The sequence below is a fragment of the Vanacampus margaritifer genome, chromosome 19, assembly GCF_051991255.1.
Source record: "Vanacampus margaritifer isolate UIUO_Vmar chromosome 19, RoL_Vmar_1.0, whole genome shotgun sequence".
Taxonomy (NCBI): Eukaryota; Metazoa; Chordata; class Actinopteri; order Syngnathiformes; family Syngnathidae; genus Vanacampus; species Vanacampus margaritifer.
The window spans coordinates 17,739,108-17,749,100 of record NC_135450.1 but is presented as its reverse complement, the minus strand read 5'-3'; the positions used below and the strand labels follow the sequence as shown (position 1 = coordinate 17,749,100).

Genomic DNA, 9,993 nt, shown 5'->3' with positions numbered 1-9,993 from the left:
CCACCTGAGGTATACTGCCCCGGTTAGCAGGTAGCCTTGAGCATAAACATTACGGCGATTCCAGGGAATGTTGGCCTGAAGAGTTTGTAATGATTCCAAGAAATCTTGAACAGGAAACATGAAAGTGATTGCGGGCAATCTTGAGCAAAGATTTTGCAGTGGTTCTATCGAATCTCGAAGAGGAACGTCAGCGTGATTCCGCAGCGTGTTAAACAGGACTATTGCGGTGATTCTGGGGTTCGCGTTGCTGTGATTTCGGAGCACGTTGAGCGGCAACGTCGCAGTGATCCCGGGGCATCTTCCTGGCTGGGGGTCCAGCTGGTGCAGCGGGTGAAATCCACTAACAGGATGAGGGCAGCGAGCTGCGATGCTAAAGCGGGATTATGTCTGAGCAGCAGATAAACAGATTATTCCCAAAACAGAGTCTACTTTTTTTAACCCCGTGGCCGTCCCACAATTCCTTTGGGGCGGAGCAAGCGGCACTTTCCCTCCGCCGCCGCCGGCCCATCCCACAAGTCCTGAGGAGGCTTCAGACGGCGGACGCTCATCGGCCTTCATGTGACGTCCGCCAGCGGAGCAGAGCACCTCGCTGTCCGCCTACGTTCACATTTTCCACAATGCTCGGGTTCGGGGTTTTGGGACTGCTGCTGCTCATCACCTGGCAAGTCCAAGGTAAGTCATTCTTTTGCGTTTGTGGAGATTGCTGACATTGATGAGGAAGACAAAGACTCTGGAGACTTTTTGAACTGGGAAAGCTCATTAGGATTGCGTAAGTAATCCTTCATCCCGCTCAAACACGATGCACAAACACTGACGGGAATCTTAAGTGCAATTCACACTCCTGCCATGTTGCTGCTGCGAAAAGGGACTTCATTGGCGGACGGCTCACGCTCCTCATGATGGACTCCTCTGGACTTGGGTCCAACATACCCATACAGGTGTCCTGAAGGACAGTCTGGGCAATTGCTTGGTGTAAACAAGACAACAAAATATGTGAGCCTTTTGCCACTTCAAGCATTATGAATATAAAATGCTATCTGATCTCCATTGAAGTCTTCAGTATGAAGACCCTGAGAACGGCTTGACCCCCTTGGCAGTAATAAATTCACCCAGGCACTTCCTGTCATTTTGGATCAGGCTGACACATCGTTGAGCAGGATTTTTGTTGGCCCTTTCTTCCTAGCACAACTGCTTCATATTCTTTGGACGTCTTCACGCCAATCCAGAGCATCTCATTTGGGTTGAGGTCTGGCCTCTGGGTTGGCCGTCCAAAAGTTGGAATAGATTTTTGTGAAGCCATTCAGTTGTGGACTGCTGCTGTGTTGGGTCAGGGTATGGTAGAGTTGGGTAGCCTATTTCCAGCCTCGGTGTTGTTCCCCACTGCAGGCAGGGTTGCCCCGCTGGACTTGGGTGCGAAGGAGGAGGTGGTCTTGCCGTCCGCTCCCTCGGCAACATTCTTTAAGTCGCAGCCGTCGCGCGCCAGAGGGTGGCCATCAGAGCTCGGCAGGCGCCGATCCAAGAGGTCGGTTTTCCTGCACACCGGAGTGAGGATCTGCCCTCAGGAGAGCGTCAGCGAGGTTCTGGCCAGCCATCGAGCGTACTACCAGCTCCGAGGTGCGCCGGTCCACACCTTGATCGGTTCTTCGTTTGTCAATCCTCATTTTTGTCTTCGTTCTGTGCCAGTGTGCCAGGAGGCCGTGTGGGAAGCCTACAGAATCTTCTTAGACAGGATTCCCGGGACCACCGAGTACCAGCAGTGGGTTCACGCGTGTCAGCAGGAGTCGCTGTGCATCGCAGACATCGCCAGAAATTTCAGCAACTCCGAGGAGCACCTGGACTTGATCTACAGGGTGAAGGCCGCCAACAGCAACGGCATCGTCGTACACGCTAGCAAAGCACACGCACGTTTCAAGTGAAATTGAAAATAAATGTCATGTATCATACAAAAGAGCGTCACAAACCATCCTGCCAAATCTGAACGATTAAAAAAAAACGAAAACGTCCAAGTATGTAAAATGAGGTCAAAAATGAACCCTTCTGCTCTTCAATGCTGTGGTCGAGTCCACTCAACTTGAAACGGTCAAATATCACACAAATCGAATCCTACATGGAAGACAGTTGTACAGTAATGCTTGACTGTATTTATTATCATTTCATATGTACAGCACTTGGTGTAAAGGAAGGCAAGTTTTTAAAGGGGCATTTATGCCCAAAACAAAGTGAGTCATAAGGAATTTATAGACCCCGCCCCCTTTTTTTTTTGCATGTTTTCAGTAATTATCTTCAAGTGTTTAAAGTAGAAAAAACTGAATTGACTCGGCAGTGTTTTTAAAAATGTTGCCTTCTCAGCACAAGATTAAAAGATAGAAGCTCGCTTGATGAAAATGTCATCTAAGCATAAGTAGTAGTCAGCAGCAAGTAATCGACTTGGCATGAAAATGAAAAGTTGATTGCGCTAATCCGCATTTGCCGACGACGTGCGTGACAACATTTGGCAAACGTGACTCACTCGGTCGTTGGGGTGTTTTGTGTGTTTGTGCAGAGGATGAAGCGCCTCCGATTCGAGCGGCCGCCATCAGGGTAAGCGGCGACGCCCTTTCTCTACCACGTCATCGTCTCGTTTTCATATCTTTATGACATCATCTGTTCATAACCAACGTATTCTTCCGCAGAGGTTGGCTGACTCCAAGTCCCGCCTCTTCTGACATACCAGGTAGAAGAACTTCACTCCTACTACTTCTTCTTCTTGCCACGACCAACAGCTGTGGTGGCTCTGACCCGTTTTCTGTTGGTTACAGAAGTTCTGACCACCAGCGCCCTCCCCAGCCAGGCCACTTCCTCGCCAAGCGCTCCCCCTGATCAACAGTGGACAACCACGGTGCAAGTCGAGGAGGTCGGCGCAAAACTAATTCTGGAACTAGTGTTCGGTCTTTCTGGACTTGGGTATTAAAATTGTCTTCTCGCTCTCTTTTATGGCAAAGGACTCTGACATTCCTAATGTTGTCCCGGAGAGTCCAGCGGAGCAGAGGGTGGAGTTCAGCATTGACCTCGTGGATCCGGGATATAGAGAACTGCTGGATGACCCCGACTCTCCCCAGTACATCGACCTGGCCCACCACCTACAGGACCAGGTGGGTTCCATAGAACTTGAAAATAAGTTCTGAAGAACTTCCAGAGACTAAGATAAGATAAGATTCACTGATTGTCACACCCACCGAAGTGGGGCGAAATTCGTTCTCCGCATTTGACCCACCCCCTGAGTGAGCGGTGAGCAGCAGCAGCAGCAGCCGCGCCCGGGAATCATATGGTGATCATTGCTGAGTGTCAAGCAGAGCGGCAATGGGTCCCATTTTTTATAGTCTTTGGTATGACCCGGCCGGGAATTGAACCCACGACCCCCCAGTCTCAGGGCGGACACTGTACCACTAGGCCACTGAGCTGGCTGAACTACAGAGCTTCTGGAGAATTTCTGTATCAATTTCTGAAGATAGGGTCTCATTTTCTTCCTGACTTCATCCCAGATGTTTGTCCCCGTGAAGTGTTTTCAAACGTCTTCTTTACACCTTCAAGTTTTCTTAACACGATAGCTTGAAGGCAAAATCTCATCTCTACACACCAAATGTGCATCGGCGCCGCTGAACAGCAGCCATGTTGTCCTTTGTTGTCCTCATTCTGATGACAGAAGAAGTGCTTGGAATCGATAAGAGTCACATCAGGTCCAATCACAGCAGGAAGTCAGCTGATTACGTTCCAAAGAACATTACGTCACACCAGATTCCAGCTGGCCAAAGATAGACGGCGGCCATTCATGTTCTTCCACATGTTGGCGCCGTGCCACGTGATTAGCGAAGGCACCGGAGACCTTGAAGATGCTCAGCGTTGGCGTTTCTTCCACAGATGCAGCATGTTTTTGACAAACTTCCGGGATTCAAGAGCATCCAGGTTCTGCGGATCAGGTAGGGCCCGCCCACTGTTTGTGGCTTTGTGTCTGATAAAATGTCAACAGCGGTTTGATGAATTTCTTTGTTCCCGATGCAAGTGAGACACGGGAAGCTGACAGGTAATTTGTTTACCGCTCGTCTTTCTGGTGGTTTGTGTGTTTTTACAACTGAAGTCGTCGTGCTTCCTGTTCAGTGTTGGCGGAATCACGGTCCACTACTCCCTGGTCTTTGAAACCACTTTGCCGGAAACGCGCCCTGCCGCGGCGGATGCCGCCGCTACTGCCACAGCCGACTCAAAGCTGAGAGAGCTGGTGAGAACAGCTTTGCGTGAGGAGGCGTCTCTTCCGGTTGACCTGGAATCATTGAACTTTGACCCTGGTACGGCGGAGGTTGAACCGCGTGAGTAAAATGTGGAACAAGTCAAGCGGATAACTGCGATTGCTTTTTTAGTGGCAGAGGAGGTCCTTCCAGCGCCGATGTGGTCCTCCTCGCAGGAAGCTGGCATCGAGGTATTTAGTAAAACGGGTGAAGATGGACCAGGTGGGAAAAGATGGCGTCTGATGATTGGCATGTGACTTCTCAGGCCAGTGAACCCGACTCCCACAACGAATTCGAAGTGTTCCTGGATGACCCGGAGGTGGAGAAGCTCCGCCCAGTGGTGCCCCTGACCCCCTTGGAGAAAGAGAACGCGCTGGTCACGCTACTGGATCCCACGGATGAGGATGAAGAGGACCTGAGGTTCGAGCCAGATGCACTGGAGGCATCCGATGAAGAAGAGGAGTTGATCATTTCTCATAAAATTGAGACCTTTCATCATACTGAAACTGGACAACTTGTCCGGGATTACACACCAAGCCCGCCAACAATGGCCGAGCTGGACCTAAGTTCTGAGGACAGCCGGACGCTCACCATGCGGGTTTCACTGACCTCGTCTCCTGCTGACGAGGAACTTTTGAACTCGGGTCTTATCGCCACGATGCGGTCTCCTGCCACAGGCCACGTGTCCACTGAGACGATGCAGGTTCTTGCAAAAGGTCATTCCCGACCAGACCCGGGTCTTCCACAACTTCATTCACCCAGTGAGGGCAGTTTGGAATTAGAGGCGGAGTCAGCAACACCACAGAAAGAGATCGCAGCCACGCCTACTCAAGAATTCCTTCCGATTTTGGACCAGACGTCCGCACCAACTGAGGTTTCTAAGCCGGTCGGAGAGAACGATGACAAGCCAGATGAGGAGATGACGGGAGGAAATCAGGAAGCTGTGGTGGATGCTGAACAAGCAGAATTAGGTTTCGATGGCCCAGAAATAGGGGACAAGGAACGTGAAAATTTAAAGCCACAAGGAGGTTCAGATGATGTCGTGGAACAGGACGGGAAGGCAGCAGAACCGCATGGAGATATGGAAGAAGGAGAAAGATTTCCCGTGACAGAAGAAGCACACGAGCAAGATGTCGGACCTCAAAACGTGATTTCAGAGGAAACAACAACTGCTCCTGTTAAAGAACCACCAACTGCTTTTTCAGAAGAACATTTAGAAGCACAAAACATTGCAAATGAAACATTCAATTCAGAAGAACTCTTGCCTGACGTTTCAGTGGAAACAGCGACAGTTTCAGAGGAAGCGGCGCCAACAGGTTTCACAACACGTATGGAGCAAACCACTGATGTTTCAAAAGCAGTTGAAGAAGAAGAGCTTGCTGGCGTTCCAACTCCAAAGGACTCATTCGGTGATTCAGAGGAGCCACTTGTTGACCATCCTTCAGCGTCTCAACCACAACCAGAGACAAATGCAAGGGAGGAGAATGGAACCGATGAGGAGGAAGTTGCTGAATTGCAAACACACGCGGGAGTTTCAGAACTCAGTGGCGGAGTTCAAGTGGGTGTTGGACTTGACCCGGGAGATCCTGTCAAAGCTGAGGAAGAGACAGAAGACGTTCCTGAGTCGGAAGCAGAGGAAGAAATTGACACTTCAATTCAAGTCGTCGAAACAGGAGAGACTGAAGTTCCAGAAGAAACGGAGGGTGAAGCGCTGGTCGACACGGCAGATCGAGAAGAGGAAACAATCGAAAGTCCTCATGCAAATGCAGAGGAACCATTTGACGTTTCAGAACCAGTCCCGGAGCATGGCACCACTGAACCACAAGCCGAATCCATTAAGGTGTTTGCACCGTTTGACGGGGAAATAGATCTCTTCGGCGAAAATAATGGACCAGACCAGGGGCCTCTGGAGGAGGATCATTTGCCCGTCATTCCGGCTGGGGAGGACGTCGGTGGAGCGGACAATCCAATCATTGACAACTTGCTTTCTGAAAAGGATGGTGTAGACTATCAGGCGGGGCAAGACATCAACTCGGCAGAATCAGCCAAGACTGATGACGAGCCAGCAGGTGAGTGACACAACTTGGAACCTTGGAAAGATTGATGTTCTGATTTCAGTTAAACCAGCCTTTTCTCCCCATCATTTCAAAGCCACAAATCTTCCAGATGGGGGTTCTGCGCCAGAGGAGGACTTTGTGGTGGAGGCTGAAGAAGAAGATTCCTCCCTAGAAGGTGCTGCCAACGACCCAACGGTGGACTCTGGACTCTTTGAGGTGGCGGGACCTCACGAACAAAGTGCACCGTCCGTAATCATCATTGAGGAGGACATGAAAGAAGCTGAAAAGCAGATGAGCAGACCCGTCACCGCAGAGGACGAGGCTGTCAGGGACCTGGCGGAGGAATTGGGTCCAACCATCCCAGTGACCACGGATCCACCGGACGAAGGGAGCGGCTTTTTGGAGGAGCGCACGTCAGACAGCGTCACGGTCACGCCCACTGCGAGGTACATGACCACGCCCACCATGACAACCGCCAGTCACGGCAGGGAGCTGGTGGTCTTCTTCAGCCTACGCGTCACCAACTTTGACTTCTCGGAGGACCTCTTCAACAAGACGTCGCCTGAGTACAGGTCCCTGGAGAACACCTTCCTTAACGTGGTAAGTCACAACTATTGTGGAAAACGGAGTGAGCCGCCTCTCGTTGAGTCCAAGAAGATCGTTGAAGAACATAACCGCTGAATGGAAGATCTTTCATTTTTTCCAAACCCCCCCCCACACTTTTTGTTCATTATCGTTGTCTTTATGTGGTCTCAAGATGCTACCGTACTTGCAAGCCAACCTGACAGGATTCCGCAATTTGGAGATCCTGAACTTCCGCAAAGGCAGCGTGGTGGTTAACAGCAGGATGAAGTTGGCCAAGTCGGTGCCGTACAACATCACAGAGGCCGTCCAGTGCGTCCTGCAAGATTTCTGCTCCACTGCTGAGGCACACCTGCACATCAACATTGACAGCCGCTCACTGGACGTTGAGCCAGGTGACCCCCGTCCGTCTCGCTTAAGTAGTTTCCTACTTCTGATATCAATTTGTAAGCAGGTGAGCGGGACCTTACAGTTATTCCAGCAATATCCCGTAGTTAAGGTCTTTTTTTTTTTTTTTTCATCAGTAGCGCTATCGCTAGTCTGCCTTAATTTCATTTATGTTAATTAGCACAGGCAGGAAGTACTCAAGTGATGTTACGTCCGCATGAAGAATATAAAATGTTACTCACGCGATCTTGCGACTGGTCCCCCGCAGCGGACCAGGCTGACCCCTGCAAGTTCCTGGGCTGCGGGAATGGTTCTCGCTGCGTCCTGGAGCCAAAGAGTTCTGCGAGGTCCAAGGAGGCCCGGTGCCAGTGCGAACCGGGCTTCCTGTCCATGGACGGCCTTCCGTGTCGGAGCGTCTGTGAGCTTCAGCCCAGACGATGTGGAAATGACGCGGCGTGTCACGTGGAACCCGGACGAGGCGCCGTGTGCAGGTGATCGAGAATGTCTATGCTAGTTTCCGTTAGCTCATCTATGGCACTTCAAATTGGACGTTAGCAAGAAGCTAGCAGACTTTCATCGTTATAGCCTACTGCATGTTATGTTGTGGGTCAAAATGACCCACTTTCAGGTGAAAGAACAAATGCTAGCTTTTCGCTATCAAACCTAGCATCAACAGACAATTAAAAAAATTTTTTTATTTCAATACATTTGCAATGAAAACAGTTAAGACACTTTCGAAAAATCGAGTATACAGGACGCTTTTAGAACATTCAATATAGCCTGGGTCAAATTGACCCATTTCAAAGTGAAAGCAGTATTTCAAGATGAAACTTAACTCTTTGACTGCCAGACGTTTTCAGAAAAGGGATGCCGTGGGTGCCAGCCGATTTTAAGCATTTTGGCTGATCTTTCAAGGTCCACAGAAAATTATGTGTTTGGACTATGGAAACACACACACTACCAAATGAAAGATTGGACTGTCATCTTTCATCAGAAAAAAAAGTTTGTTTCTACCTTATTCTGTTTTTGAGTAATCAACAATAGAAAATGGTTAGTTTCACCTCTGTTTTGAAAAAAAAAAAACGTCTTTTAACGTCTTTGGCACTCCTCCATAGGATTTTACTAAACGTTATTTAACGTTTTTGGCAGTCAAAGAGTTAAAATATTTGCAATGCCAGCAGTTCATCTTTATTGGGATGCATTTTTTTTTAATCATTTAACACCTGGGTCAAATTGACCCGGGACCATTACTGCTGTTCCTAAGAAACCAACTTAACAGGAGGGTTAAGTTAAAAAGTGCTTCGATAAGTTGAAATGTTTTTTTTAAAGCGCGTAAACCTTCTTCATTAATATGGTCCGTCTTGGACTTTCACCTGCCAAGGATTCTAATTCATTTTATTCCCCGCCATAAAATGGTATCATTTAATTGGCCCATCTTCTCTCCAAATCCTCTTTGAGGCGATCTTGCCCATTGACTCAAAACGTCTCCAGTAGGTGTCAGCACAGCTCCGCCCTTACCTGACGCCGCACGGCTTCCCCCTCCTGAAATGTCCGACAGTGGAGCAGAATGTCCTCAAACTCCTCCCACTCCCTCGTCTTTGCCTCAGCAAACACATTCGCCGCATTCGCTTTTGCGTGTCACGGCATGGAACCAAAAGCCACTCCGACTCAAGTGTCTCCAAAAGCCAGCCGCCACTGGGGACGTGCTTGAAGTCGGCGTTCCTGGTGGACTGGACTCTGCTAGGAGTTCCCTGCAGAGACTCACAAATATGTGGCTGAACTGTACAAACATACAAACATCTGTTTTTTTTTTTGTTGTGTCGTCGCGCAGATCCAAAGGCGGCGAGCGCCTCCTGGCGGCTTAAAACTTCAGACCTCCTGAAAGTCCTGATCTCATGACAGCAGGTGAACTTTGACTTTTGTTTTCATTTCGGGTTCCCTTGAGAATTCAAGATGGAACTTTTTTGTCTCCGGCAGACTCGGCGCCTCCTGGACTCGCTGCTTTCAATCAAGGTTTATCATCTCAAGCGGACCCAGGACCCCGGACCCCCCCCCAGAACCAACAAAGCCGGCCGGCCGAAAATATCACCAAAAGAAAAACGCTGGTCGGAGCAGGACGGTGGCGCCGTTGTACCGCCCTCTTCAAGCAAAACTCATCTCAAGAGCATTCTAGGCGGGAAAAAGAGAAAGTTACACTTTGTAGTTCTGCTGCTTTTTTTTGTCTTTCTTGTTCAACTTTTCCATTTGACAAAACAAAATGTCTCGTCTTTTTTGTCTTACTGCTCACCTGGTTTGCTTCGGTCAACCCTCAAAAAACACGCGTAACCACGTTCACAGACGCTTTCAAGAACACGTCCACATGCTCAACAAAGACAAACGCATGCGGACACGTCCACAAGGTCAAAGACTCGCTCACAGGCGTCTCCTATTACTGTAAACCGAGTGTAACGCTCGACTGCAGGACATCAAAGAGTGCTTATCGTCACAGCGCCATGCGAAGACATGCAAAGACGACACATTTGAGGACTTGTCCAAAGACATGCAAAGACGACACATTTGAGGACTTGTCCAAAGACATGCAAAGACGACACATTTGAGGACTTGTCCAAAGACATGCAAAGACGACACATTTGAGGACTTGTCCAAAGACATGCTGACATGCTTCGGGACTTGATGTTCCGGACGCCGCATGTTCAAAGACCCACTGC

General features: G+C 49.4%; 1 protein-coding gene across 2 annotated transcripts; it reads left to right on the top strand.

Moving 5' to 3' along the window:
- The first annotated feature begins 271 nt into the window (after positions 1-271).
- LOC144039496 (interphotoreceptor matrix proteoglycan 1-like) lies at positions 272-9,696 on the top strand. Of its 2 annotated transcripts, XM_077552891.1 has the most exons (17): positions 273-672; positions 1,387-1,614; positions 1,684-1,850; positions 2,543-2,580; positions 2,673-2,713; positions 2,799-2,893; positions 2,982-3,131; positions 3,898-3,956; positions 4,040-4,060; positions 4,135-4,319; positions 4,392-4,450; positions 4,525-6,328; positions 6,411-6,916; positions 7,074-7,293; positions 7,554-7,776; positions 9,117-9,190; positions 9,263-9,696. In XM_077552891.1, the coding sequence occupies exons 1-16, from the start codon at positions 384-386 to the stop codon at positions 9,148-9,150; spliced, it is 4,119 nt and encodes a 1,372-aa protein (XP_077409017.1). In that variant the 5' UTR covers positions 273-383; the 3' UTR covers positions 9,151-9,190; positions 9,263-9,696. The 2 variants fall into 2 exon arrangements, with proteins under 2 accessions (XP_077409018.1, XP_077409017.1); XM_077552892.1 differs by lacking the exons at positions 9,117-9,190; positions 9,263-9,696 and having other exon boundaries at positions 272-672; positions 7,554-7,780.
- Positions 9,697-9,993: the final 297 nt, after the last annotated feature.